General features: G+C 43.6%; 1 protein-coding gene across 1 annotated transcript in view; it reads left to right on the forward strand.

The window, feature by feature from the left end:
- The window catches only part of LOC126471315 (uncharacterized), a 113,412-nt gene extending 99,097 nt beyond the window's left edge, over window positions 1-14,315 (forward strand). Inside the window, exon 4 of the mRNA XM_050099437.1 lies at window positions 13,570-14,315. Within this exon, the coding sequence (XP_049955394.1) occupies window positions 13,570-14,315 (746 nt within the window). The remainder of the gene's footprint in view (window positions 1-13,569) is intronic.
- Window positions 14,316-14,575: the final 260 nt, after the last annotated feature.

A 14,575-nucleotide genomic window follows, 5' to 3' on the forward strand; every position in this document is an offset into this window, starting at 1 on the left:
AGGCGATCGGTAAAACCGTAGTCGGAGTTAGAAGCGCCACGGTAGAGGCTGGCAGTTGGGTGATGCGTCGCTGAAGACACTTAGTCCTGCAGTGGCCTTGTTTGCCGCACCCGGAACAGGTCTTGGGTTGGCCGTCGTATATGACGACCGCGCGGCACTCACTGATTTGAAGGTAAGACGGCACGTGGCAACGGAGATCGATACTGATTTGTCGTACACCGTTAAGAACTGGGTACATCTGGAACTGCGCCCAGCTTTCGGCAGTTAGACCATGTACAGTGCCATATGGGCGAAAAGCCGCGATAACGTCTTCCGCCGGGAGCTCGAATGATAGTTCGAAAACCAGTGTGGTCCGGGCCCGAGTGGTGGACGGTGGCTACACCTACATTGCCGTCGGCGTGCCAAAGCGTAGTCCATGTTTGGTGCCACAAAGAACTCTTTCGCACACTGCTTCACTGACGACTTTGAGTATTTTGCTTAAGATGGAGAAATGTATTCCCAAAATGTCGGAAGCTGGGATTTAGCTACGTCGCGTAGGAAGCGTTCCGCTTCCAAGGCCTTTGGTCGGCTGTAGTCATTGTAGAAGGTGAATCGTAGTGTTGATTTTCGAAAACAGTTGGCCATGGTTCTAGTACATTTAAGTGACGCGTAAGTGACGGCTGCCGAAAGTAAGCAACAGCGAGGGCGCGGGCTCCGCAGGCGGAAACAACAGCACGTCCGCACTGCGCGGCTGCGAAAGCCGGACTGTTAACAATGACTCTGTGACTTTTCAATTTCTCTAGAAATTTCAGTTGTTGAGCTTGGACCGTTTAGTGTTTCTATTTTACTTGATCTGTGTTCAGTTTTTGACGGGTTATCCACTAGGCCCATCTTACCACTAAATCTGAGGGGGGGGGGGGGGGCGATGGAGAGTTTCCTTTGTAAGATCACATGTGCATGTGGCCAGACATTCACCGACAGCACGTCACTGCAAAGCAGGGCCACTGTGTTGTCATGAAAGAGGTGACTGGAGGGTATAATGACACTCTTTCGTCTTCAGTGATGAGCGTTGATTCTGCGTGAATGCGAGTGATAGACTTATACGTGTACGTTACAGCTATTCAGCAGCCTGTTCCGGAGCGCATGTGCCCACGACACATCGGTCGCACTCCTGGCCTTACGATACGGGGAGCCATAGAGTACAGCTAGGGGTCACATGTGCTATCTCTGTAGGGTAAAATAATCAGTACCACCATATTGCACAGGTTGTTATCCCCGTGCTACTGCCATTTTTTCAACAGGAAGATGATGTGCTTTTTCAGCACAACAGTGCACACTGGACTCGCATTCGGGAGGACGACGGTTCAACCCCCGTCGGGCCATATTGATTTAGTTTTTCCGTTATTTCCCTAAATCGCTCCAGGCAATTGCCTGGATGGTTCGTTTGAAAGGGCACGGCCGACTTCCTTCCCTGTCCTTCCCTAATCCGATGAGACCGATGACCTCGCTGTCTGGTCTCCTCCCCGAAACAACCCAACCCTCCCTCTCCCACGTTAGGCTGCTGCGACGCATCGTACTCTCCGTGGTGTACAGCCATCCCTGGCCAACAAAAGCACCACCAGATCTCCCGTCAATTGAGTTCGCATGGGACATGATGGTGCCGGAACCTACTCGGCCACCAGAACCTGAAATAACCATTGCCGAATCACAACAAAGGCGGAAAGATGCTTCGGACAATCCGTTTCAGGATGTCATTCGGCACCTTTATGATCGTTTGCACGCGAGAATCCCCCCCTTGCGTTTCAGCCAGAGGGGGTTCCACTGTGTATTGATGTGACTGGATGCCCTTCACTGTGACCTGTGAGTCATCTGGTCTGAATATGTAATCGAATACAATGATGAACTTCATATTATATCACTTGTTAATAGAGTGACCTTGACCTTGTGGCTGTTGTGTTTTTTCCAGTAGATGCAAATAGATAAAAGCTGGACAAAACCTGAAAAGTTTTTATCCAGCAACTTTTTTCCTACACATGCTGTTAGTGTAAAAATTTTTATGACGGCAATTTGTTCGCGTTGATGGTGCATCGTTAAGACCGTGGCTTATACATCAGTACCGATATTAACTTCCCCTGATGCGCACTTCATTCGTGGATAAATGTGAAAAGAATCATTGCTTGTACAAATTATAACTTTCGTTGTACACGTGGAATTTGCGGAAGACTATCTACATAAACAAAAATGAAATGCTGTTCGTTGATAAGCGCATCAACTTAGAATGGTTCGACCAATTTGAATATTTTTTAAAATATGTTCTTCATAGCCCTAATAAGGTTTCTAGCGAAAGAAAACCTTAAATTGAGTTTTTCTATGGGAATTTTGCATGAACTCAAGACCATGACTTATCATTCGAACGATGGATATGCGAAAACCTTTTTTTGTTCCTTAATGTCCTATAAAATTTTTCAGGAGAAAAAATTCAGGACACTTACAAAGAAGAGTCGGAAAATTTGGACAGACTGCAAAGATCACAGTTTTGTACGCACTCTAGATCGTAATTGACAATAGGAACGACATATTTGGTAGATTCTTTCTTGTTTTGTTCGTTATGTTCCCAAGATGGAAATCACGCTAGTGGAAGTTTTCAACTGAAAAAAATCTGGAATATCTGGAGAAAAATCTGGATAAACGCATTCCAGCCGAAATTAAAATTACATTTCTTTTTTACTTTTGTGTTGTTTCGCCATCTGCCCAACAAATATGGTTAATTTCACTTCGAATTTATTTCGCTATTGCGTGCGAAAATGTTATTGGAAGCTGAATGACAAATTGTGAATCAAGACAATGGACGACATAGTGACGAAAAGCTGACCCCTTGTTTATTTTCAGTTGAATTATGATTCTGTTTTAAGTTCATCGCAAGCGTTTCATTAAATGAATTAAGTTTCGTCGTTTTATCTCAAATAAATATACATATTCACCTACTAAATACTGTGTGCTTTGAAGTTACAAACGGTTACAGTAGAAACAAGGGGAATCAACTGTCTATTTTCAGTTGAATAGTGATTATTCGCATTGCACACTGTGTCGCAATTAACACAGATGAACTGAAATGACACAATTTAGTCGCACTGCATCGCCGCCAACAGTACGGAGCAATATAGCGCAGAACTTGCTACATACCAAAAGAATTTTTGATCTACTCGTACTGCAGATATGGAACTGTTCTATTGCTACGCCGACTTCTCTACGCCCTTGACTTGTTGGTGCTTGGTTCACTTTGTAAACTCAGTCTACTGCGGACTTACGGGAATGTGTGTTCGTTTCCCTGTGGATTCGTGAACCCAGCGGAGCAAGTGACGATAGGCAGTCTACCTACGCCACACAAGACAGTAAAGAAATGAAACACATGGAATGTGTTGCGCAAGTGGCAAAGTAAATTTGGCGTCGTTGGTCCCACCACAAAAGCGATTTCTGGAGCAGAACAGCTTCGACACACTTTCTGACACAAATCCAGAAATACAACAGTTTCCTCCAAATAACTTCATTTGATACAACAAATGTGGTTCGGGCAATTTCATGCACACTTTCAAGTTAACTGCAACACAATCATCTTCCACACTATGCGACAGTTTCACCCAACACACGTTCACATTATTTTTAGTTTGTTTACAGATTTCCAATAGCAATTCACATTTCACAAAACATCACAAACCAAATTTACTGGAATTTGGGGCATAACAACGGCCGTTGGGTCACCTATATGTTTTTCGTCAGTCATAACGTTGAAAGGTATTAAAGGTACCTACAGTGAGAGAGAATTAATTGCATTATAAAAGCGAATTATTTTCATAACTGTCGTTATTATTATTGTCAATTTACATAGTTTTCGTGTCAAACTGACATGGGAAACAGAAAATGTTTCCATTTCCAATAAAGAGCTTTCACTTCTTGGGCGCAAAATAGCAGCCATTTTGGTCAAATATCTTGTCAGTTTCATTGTACCAGTGGCATATCTGAACAAAAATAGGTCAACTTAGTATGCTGTATGACCAAGAATCGAGTGATGACATAGAGCAGGTATCAAACGGTGGTTGAACAAAGTCTGACGCCAAACTTGCATCGGGCGTATGCGGTCGCAGTTTTCTCTCGGCATGCTGACTTTGAGGTTACAGCGCTTGCGCGGCAGAACAGAATTAAATTCGTATTTCATATTTCTCAGTTGTCAATCTCCTCTTACATATATGTTTTTATGTAAACTGATGGTGGATGGGTTGTGGGTGGGGCAGAGAGGAGAGGAAAGGAGAAGAAAGGAAGGGATGGGATGGGATGGGATGGGATGGGATTGATGGGAAGGGAAATAAACTACTGATGTCAGCTATATAGGGACTTTTTGTGGAATCACTGGCGACGAGCGAAGAATGTCTGGCGGGCGTAGATTCAAACTCCAGATCACCTGCTTATTAGACAGTTGCGGGCGACCCACATTCCCACCTAGGGCCACCTATTGATGCAGTTGGTTCAAATGGCTCTGAGCACTATGGGACTTAACTTCTGAGGTCATAAGTCCCCTAGAACTTTGAACTACTTAAACCTAACTAACCTAAGGACATCACACACATACATGCCCGAGGCAGGATTCGAACCTGCGACCGTAGCGGTCGCGTGGTTTCAAACTGTAGTGCCTAGAAACGCTCATTGATACAATTGATTCGCCTGGATGGACAATGAACCCACCACCTTCGGTGTTGATGCATAGCTACGTCCGACCTCGTGTGTGAATCTCAGAAGTAGCGATCATTGAGAACATGGACGGGGCGTGCGGATAGGTGACGCTAGGTAGGAATGTGGTCGGCCGGGAGGAGTGTCGGCATAGTCCAAGCAATTGCGATAAGCATTTTTTACGGATGGCGCAGTGGTTAACGCAACTGCCTAATAAGCAGGAGATCCCTGGTTCGAATCCGGATCCGGCACACGTTTTCGCTCCTCACAGCTAATTCTGCATCAAGTATCAGTGCAGCTGGTATCACTAGTTCCTTCCCTTTCCTTTCTCCCCCTCCAGCTTCTGTTTACTTTATATATATCACAGCTGCGAATTCCGTGTTGTGTCTGCTCTTTCAGACACGTCCGACGGAACAGGCACCACGCATTCATACATTGAAGATGTGGTGTCACCGCCAGACACCACACTTGCTAGGTGGTAGCTTAAATCGGCCGCGGTCCATTTAGTACATGTCGGACCCGCGTGTCGCCACTGTGTGATCGCAGACCGAGCGCCACCACAAGGCAGGTCTCGAGATACGGAACAGCACTCGCCCCAGTTGTACGGACGACATTGCTAGCGACTACACGGACGAAGCATCGCTCATTAGCCGAGCAGATAGTTAGCATGCATTGCTCATTAGCCGAGCAGACAGTTAGAATAGCCTTCAGCTAAGTCCATGGCTACGACCTAGCAAGGCGCCATTTGTAACATTGCATGTACCGCAAGATAGAGTCTCACTTGTATCACCAAAAATGCTGTATACCAAAGGACTATATAAAAAGTTAAGTGTTCTAGTAGCTACATACTTTTCTTTACAACATTAATAAGTATCCTGTTTCAGACCTCTATCTAGCCATTGAGATTACGCGTGCCTTTCGGCTACTTCAGTGTGGCGTAGCTGTCTTGTTACGCCACAACAGAAGAGCCAAAGAAACTGCTACATCTGCCTAATGTTGTGTAGGGCCCCCGCGAGTATGCAGAAATGCCGCAACACGACGTGGCATGAACTCGATTAATGTCTGAAGCAGTGCTGGAGGAAATTGACACATTAATCTTGTAGGGCTGTCCGTAAATACGAAAGAGTACGAGAGGGTAGAGGTCTCTTCTGCACAGCACGTTGCAAGGCATCCCAAATGTTCTCAATAATATTCAAGTCTGGGGAGTTTGGTGGCCAGCGGAAGTGTTTAAACTCAGAAGTGTCCCTGGAGCCACTTCTGGACGTGTGGGGTGTCGCTGTGTCCTACTGGAATTGCGAAAGTCCGTCGGAATGCACAATGGACATGAATAGATGAAGGTGATCAGACGTGATGCTTACGTACTTTTCACCTGTCAGAGTCGTATCTTGACGTATCACGGGTAGCGTATCACTCCAACCGCACACTCACTACTCCATTACAGAGCCTCCACCAGCTTGAACAGTCCCTTGCTTCAGGTTCCATGGATTCACGAGGTCGTCTCCATACCCGTACACGTCCATCCGCTCGATACGGTTTGAAACAAGACTCATCCGACAAGGCAACACGTTTCCAGTCAGCAACAGTCCAATGTCGGTGCGGCGGGCCCAGGCGAGGCATAAAGCTTTCTGTCGTGCAGTCATCAAGGGTACAGGAGCGGGCCTTCGGCTCCGAAAGCCCATATCGATGATGTTTCGTTGGATGGTTCGCACGCTGACACTTGTTGATGGCCGAGCATTGAAATCTGCCGCAATTTGCAGAACGGTTGCTCTTCTGTCACGTTGAACGATTCTCTTCAGTCGTCGTTGGTCCCGTTTTTGCAGCAGCTTTTTCCGGCCGCAGCGATGTCAGAGATTTGATGTTTTACCGGATATCTGATATTCACGGTAGTCTCGTGAAATGGTCGTACGGAAAATCCCAACTTCATCGCTACCTCGGAGATACTGTGCCCCATCGCTCGTGTACCGAATATAACACAACGTTCAAACTCACTTAAATCTTGATAACCTACCACTGTAGCAATAGTAACCGATCTAACAACTGCGCCAGACACTTGTTGTCTTTTATAGGCTTTACCGACAGCAGAGCCTTATTCTTCCTGTTTACATGTGTCTGTATTTAAATATGCATGCCTATACCAGATTCTTTGGGGCTTCAGCGTATAACAAATGTTTTTAGTTAAGCTTGGTAGTATGTTTGTGAAACTACCGTGATGGCACTTCTGAGTACTCACAGCCTTCTCTTACTATTTGTTTATGTTAACGTTTTGCAATGCGTAATTATTTTACAAGTAGTTACAGAACTCAGTGACTGGAGTCTTTTTCTTTGTTCGTTTTTGTATCAACATATGACATCAGTGAGGCTGCATTACTACCATGCACTGGGTAAATGAATACATAGTCCTTTAGCTGAAATATTGTGTGCATTTGTGCTACTTCGAAGAGTAGATTGCTTTTGTATTTCTGTATCTAGAGCACCCTGTGGTCATTAATGATCAGTGAGGCCTTACTCTCATCTGTTTATGTGTAACAATGTCCAGAGAAGTCTAATCTCTGTTGCTCTTTCATACTCCGTAGGATTTTCTCCTTGATCTTAAGCCAGTCTCTGTATAATTTTACCGGTTAATTCTGACAAACTGACTGTTCACTGTCACCTGAATTTTTGGAGGCGACAGTGTACCTTGGTCATTTGTGTATCAATGACACGTTTCTAAGGTAATTACAAACTTTATTATAAACACACAGTGACTGACTGATAACGTGGAATAGAAAATTGACATGTCTCATTAGCACCCATAAGCAAAGTGTAATTTTATATTAGTTATGCCTCGTGTTTTCTGATTATATTGTTTCTGTGGCGTTCCGAAATTTAGAATACAGATTCATTACCCAAGGGTACTTGTATTCTGTTACTTCAACTGCGGGAATTCCCATTGTCCCTGAATGTCCGTTCCGGCGTGTGCCCTATGTGGTCAGGGTAAAACTTGTCCTTAGTAAGACCACTTGCTGGAGATGACTGCACACTGTTACTTTTCTTTCTATCTACTGTTCCACCGACGGACGCTCTACTAGCGAAATTACAAGTTGAACTGTCCATTTTTTCCGCCACAGAGTAACAACTTTTTGCATGTGGTCCGGTATGGAACAATTATAGCAGAATTGGGGGAGAATTTTGATAGACGAACATTATCCAGTATTAGTTTTTTGTTAAAAGTTGGTGAAACAACTCATTTGTAATTCAAGGTATTATCCTTGCTTGTTTCTGTTGCGTTTTGATTAAAAATAACTTCATTAGTCAAATCTGAGTATTCCGTTGCAAACAGCAGTTTAATACACAAAAAAGTGAAGTTGAGTTTTGGTATCTCTTCACTGGGTAGGTGTGTGTATTCCGTTGCGCTTAGCTCTGGATAAACAAACAACTCATTCAACGTTTACGCCAAACCACTTTATTTTATCTCACTGAACAAATTTTTTTTTCATTTGGGATAAAAATTAATTCTTTTTAATTATCTGAAAGAAGTTATTTCCCTCAGTTGCTTCGTTTTGCTTATATCCCGGATTCTGCTCTAATTATTTACAAATACGGTGGAAAAACTAAATCAAAACAGTCCGATTGGCATTATAGCTCTTGTTTTGAAGTCTGCTGCCACCACGCTCGCTATCAAACAAATATTAGACAATAGATAAATTCCGCTGTTAGTCAATTCCCAAAAATGTGAAGATACGGAGGTGATTAGAAACAAGCATTAATGTGGCTAGACATGGAGAGGGAAACGGCCTCATGCACTGAAGCCAAAAAAATACTTGAATGAAGCTGCTTCACAATTTTATGATTCTAGCCTTAATGAACATGAAATCCTTGGGAAAGAAAGTTACAGGCAGTTCTAAAAGGTAAGGGTATAAAAGCAATAAACATATAACAAAGTCTTCAGTTTTTATGACAGTTATTTTTAAGCAGACATTGCACAAGTTTTGTATGAATGTGAAGGACCATTTGAGCTACAAGGCATAACTAACCAACAGTGTTTCATTTGCGCTTGCACAAAAGTATGCACAGATTTTACATGAACTATCAGATTATTTTATTCTTTCTGCTCTTATTTTGTATTTCTGTGACAGCGACTTGAAATGGCTGCGGAAGTAAACAGTCCTACTGTAAGTGAATTACAGCCAGTCTGATGAAAGTTCGTAAGAACTTTCAGCATCTAAATGAGCCAGTAAATGGATTAGCCATTTGTTCACTCGTTTAGTGGTCGTTCTAGCACCGACGCGGAGAACAGATGAAGAAAAAATAAATTCTAACTTCTGTCAATTAGTTCCTGCGATGACCCGTACTACGATTCGTGGTTTAAATCCTGCACGAACGCGTAATTGGCCTACTGAGGTATGAGACCGCGGAACAGAAACTCAAGAGCAATCGCTCAACAGCGAGAAGGCAACAGGATGCCGGTAAGCCTCTCTATTGGCTCGTTAGATGACTGGGCGTCATTTACGGACAACACTCGCAACAACTGAACAGATTACAACATAGGCCTGTAGCGATTTAAAACGGAGAGCCCACCTAAGACGAAGGTAAGAAGGTATAAAACAGATGAATTCAACTTAAATGTCCATAGCAAATGGTTCAAATGGCTCTGAGCACTATGCGACTTAACTTCTGAGGTCATCAGTCGCCTAGAACTTAGAACTAATTAAACCTAAGTAACCTAAGGACATCACACACATCCTTGCCCGAGGCAGGATTCGAACCCGCGACCTTAGCGGTCGCTCCGTTCCAGACTGTAGTGCCTAGAACCTCACGGCCACTCCGGCCGGCTGTCCCTAGCAAGCATAGTTTAGCTTACAGAATCACCATTCAAACGATTATTAGGTACTCATTGTCAGTCTGTGATACTTAACAGACTAGTTTAGTGATAGAACTATTGACCATAAACAGTGGGTTTTATAACAGGATCGTTTAGAAAACACATGGATAGTAGTGAGACTTTGTCTATTCTGGCACAGTCTGCACTGTTGCCAGACTTACAACGTGATCATCGATGATATCAAGCAGTGTTGCCATATTTTCTCCCTGCACCCCCTGTTTAGACTGAATGGTCTGCGACTGACAATCGAAATATATTTGATTTTCAGACCCAATGGCTACAATGGTGGTATAATGTTGCCGCAGATTATATGTCAGCACTTTGTATGGTTTAAAGGAAACTCAAGCCTGCAATGCCCCCAGACAGCTGTTAACCCTCGAGCAGGCACGCCTACGTAAAAAGTGCGCCAATCACAAATAACATTGTCTTTTACAATCCCATTGTCGTTGTACAGTTGCATGTCCATACCTATTCCTTTATTATTGCTTGAGCTAACACAGTAATAAATTTCACAGTCACCCACCCAAGCGAGCAGTAGCAATATGATATAACTGTACCATTTAATGCTTCGAATGGGTCATTCCTATGGGGTAAAACTTGTATGCAGCAACATAGTGATACAAAGAAAGGTTTATTTTAGGACTGTTTAACTAAACAGAGATTTAGCTCATACAATGTAAGTTTATTTTATGGTTTATTTCGTTAAACTCAAATCAGGCCATGATTTTGCTCATACATGTTTACCTTGATAACATTAAGACAGATGTTCATTATTTATGTAGGAACTGCGCCACGAGACCGCTCATGTTGTGAAAGATGGAGTGCCCACTCGAACTTTAATGAAGTGCATATACCTCTCTTGCAGAAATGATACATGCAAGGTGTATTGCTCTGCCTACTCTATGGTCGATCAACCGCTATTCAGATGTGCATAAAACATTCTCTGACTTCTTGCTACATCAATTCATGGTAAAACCTGAAGTTTTTGACGATTACCTCCATCGTCTTCGTCAGGAGCAACTGACTATCAAAAACGATGCTTTGGTGGCCTTATATAGGCCATGGATGGCTTATGATTGGTCAGATTACTGTCTCAGATGGTGTTAATGTTGCACTGGTAGTGTCACCACTCATCTGGTAGTGTAAATATTTCCAAAAATATCTCTGACTCTCCTCTACATCAGGAGGACTTTTAACGTTCTATGTGGTATACTGTAATTACATGCGCTGTGTATGAGACGTGGCTATTAATTAAATAATGACAGATGTGATGCTGCTTAATCTGTTTTAACCTTAATCCGTGAATATGGTCTGTGACTGAAATTGATCGATATTTTGGTTTTAAATAAAATGCAGCTGATGGTGCAACATGCATTTTATGCAATAACAAACGTGTTCTGCATAAAGGCAGATCCACAGTCCCATATTAGTGTTTTTATGCAAACAATGAACCAATGGTAGGGTCTCAAGTAGAAATTATTAGTTGGCAGAGCATTTGTCTTCTGCAACGATGCAGTTGTTCTGACACTTAAGACGACAACCTGCTTCTAGTATGGCGGTAAATTTTGTGAAATGACTGAGGGAATGCTTGTGGGTTCTCTGTTTTTTCCAGCCGTCAACTTCTATGTGGAACATTTGGAGGAACATGCATTATATTTGGCTATGGTTCAGAATTCTACTAGGAAAGAAAACGTGAAAATGTTGAACATTCACTTGATGATCTACTGACTGAACTTTTTCCTGTCTGTGGCGCTACATCCAGCAAAGAAAGGCAGAGTCTTTGCAAAACAAGGTCACAACCTATTTTCCGACCTTCATACGAAGATGAAGGAGCTTCTACATCCTGTTAAAGGCAGGATTTCCCTCAGGATCCCTGGGATTTATAGCTTTCCTTTTGAATGCTGTAGCAATTACATCGGACAGTCCAACCGCAACGTTTCCGACCGTTATGCAGAACATCAGCAGCATATGAAAAGTCTAGAAGTGGGGAAATTCGCCGGCCGAAGTGGCCGTGCGGTTAAAGGCGCTGCAGTCTGGAACCGCAAGACCGCTACGGTCGCAGGTTCGAATCCTGCCTCGGGCATGGATGTTTGTGATGTCCTTAGGTTAGTTAGGTTTAACTAGTTCTAAGTTCTAGGGGACTAATGACCTCAGCAGTTGAGTCCCATAGTGCTCAGAGCCGGTTGAACCATTTTGGGGAAATCGGCAGTTGCTGAGCACAGCCCACAAACAGAAACAGAAGTTTTGTCCCAGGCTCCTACATACTTGTATTCTGCAGTTACAGAGGCTGTAGAAATAAGAATGTGCATCAGAAACTTCAAACATGATACAACCTTGGTGGTGCATGGAAGCGATACCTCGATGCAGAGAAGAGTCAGAATGTTGACACTACTATATGAGCGGTGACACCACCAGCCCAAACATTAACTCCATCTGGAGAGCATAGCACAGCTAAATCACAGGAAGACTGAGTTTCTATAGTTTCTAACTCACATTTCAACAAAACCCGACGTTTTAATTTCTCTGAAAGGGCATATAACTAGTGAGACTGAACAGTTCAAATTTCTAGGTGTTCAGATAGATAGTAAACTGTCGTGAAAAGCCCACGTTTAGGATTTTGTTCAAATATTTAATGCTGCCATTTTTATTATTCGAACGGTATCAGAAGTAACTGATAGTTCGACACGAAGAGTAGTCTACTTCGCTTATTTTCATTCGCCTATGTCGTATGGTGGTATATTTCTGGGTAACTCTTCCCATTTTCAAAGGATATTTTTGAATCAGAAACGGGCAGTTCTGGCAATAAGTGGTGTAAGTGCCCTCGGTGGCTCAGATGGATAGAGCGTCTGCCACGTAAGCAGGAGATCTCGGGTTCGAGTCCCGGTGGGGGCACACTTTTTCAACATGTCCTCAATGAAGTATATCGACGCCTGGTTGCAGCTAGGGTGTCCATTTAATTATCATTTCATTCTAGCAAAAGCTGCATGGTCTTCAACGGTAACAGTTCTTTCAGGAACAGATACTACCGTCATATGTAGTTAAAATATGGCTTCCCGGTCATTGGCCTTCATGTGCGAACGCACACGTTATGCCCGAACTCGTACGGGAGTTGGTAGATTAATCTACCACGAGTAATGAGTATGATGGGCAAACATCTATTAGGCGCAATACGAATGTAGTGGTGCAGACATGTTGGGAATGTGCGTCTCACAGTGAGCGTGCAAGGGATAAGTCCCTGCAGTCGTACTATTCTCTGTGCCCTCGGTGGCGCAGTCTGGCTTTAGCTGTCGCCGGGGTCGCACACTCCTCAAGTTTGCTCCGTGAACGTTCAGTGTTTTCGTGTTTCGTGATTGTTTATTGGCGTTTTGCACGTGATTTAAGTGTTATAAATTGAGCTATTGATCTTCGTTCGTGTCGTCTTTCTACGCAGTGCCGTTGGGATTTCGGCGTTGTCCGGAATTTCTTCGCTGCAGAACACCATGGCAAACTCCGTGAGAAAAAAACACCATGATTTTCACCTTCGACAAGTACACCCGTCGAGTACAGCCCTCTGCACTTGAACCGCTTTCTGGAAAAATTTGGTTATGAAACGGAATTTATACACCGTGATGGTACTAAAAGTACTGTAAAACTCAGGAATTCCGAGTCTGTAATTAGAAATGTTAGGGTTTTGAATATTCCCATAGAAGTAGACAACTCGAAAATTAAAGGTGTCCTTTCAAAGTATGGGGTTGTCAGGCAAATAGTAAACGAAAGGTGCGCTTCGCATTTCAAGCTGCAGTGCTTTAAAGGTATTCGCTTCGTGGAGATAGAAGTGAAGGCAAACATTCCCTCCCACATCTTTATTAACGGGCACAAGGCGCATGTTAGTTACTCAGGGCAAACCCCTACATGTCATATATGTAGCGAGTCTGGTCACTTCCGTCAGGACTGCCCTCGCCGTGTTTTTGTGCTAAAAAATAACCTTACGCAACGCCGGAAATTAACACTCAACGATTTGTTGCCAGCCAGTAACACAACAGAGACGTCGGCTGTCGAGGATCCTGTTACTACCTCTGAAAATGTTGCACTTAATGTTAATGAATACCCGTCTTTAAAACCTGCGTTAACTGCTGAAATTCCGTCCCGTGACAGCGAGTTTCCCACTAAAAAGCGTCCTCTAGAGGACATTGAAAAACATGTTGATGAGGACTCTTCCTGTGAAACACCCGTTGCCAGCAAGCCGAAGCCAAGTCCTGAAGATCTGTTGGAAGGGGAAAAAGGGGATGAAATGCAGGTCGATGTAGCTCCCACTTCCGCACAAGGTATTATACCGCCACGACCAGATAGTGACGCATCTGGTAGTGACCTTTCACAGACATGTGACCCTGAGCCTGAGGTCACAGCTGCAAGAACCGCATCAAGTGCACAGCCCAAACAGTGCCAACAGTACGAGGAAGTATCAAGTAAACAACCTGCTGACTCCGAAGCGCAACACCGCGCCGAAGGAGGAAATAAACAAGCATCACCTCCTCGCCAGCAAGACAACACAACAGACAACACGCCGGAGCCAAATATTGACGACTCGCAAGCCACCGCCGTTGCGCCAGACGGCCACCGTCGGAGGCTGCGCCCGAAACCAGGTCTTGCTGTCACGCGTCATGCAGCGAAAGCCACACCAGAGAAGAAAGACATCAAGAAAAAGAATATTAAATATGAAGTCATCAGGGTCTATACTGACGAGGAGAAAGATAAAGACCACAGTGACTTATAGCAATGCATTGTCAGGATTTCAGGATAAATTTTCTTTTCAAGCACTTTGTTTAAAAGCAGTAAAAATTTTCTAGGAAGTTAGTACATGTAATGGGCACTCAGCTTGTAAAGATCTGGACTTGTAGAGAAGCACGTTGGTGCTATAATCATACCGACCCTCATCCCAAATAGCTTCGTCTGGTATGTCAGTGATGCAAGCTTATAGCATTACTACTATTAACATTAATAAAATACAGTCACCCTTGAAATTGGCAGCGCTAA

This window comes from Schistocerca serialis, chromosome 3 (assembly GCF_023864345.2).
Source record: "Schistocerca serialis cubense isolate TAMUIC-IGC-003099 chromosome 3, iqSchSeri2.2, whole genome shotgun sequence".
Classification (NCBI taxonomy): domain Eukaryota; kingdom Metazoa; phylum Arthropoda; class Insecta; order Orthoptera; family Acrididae; genus Schistocerca; species Schistocerca serialis.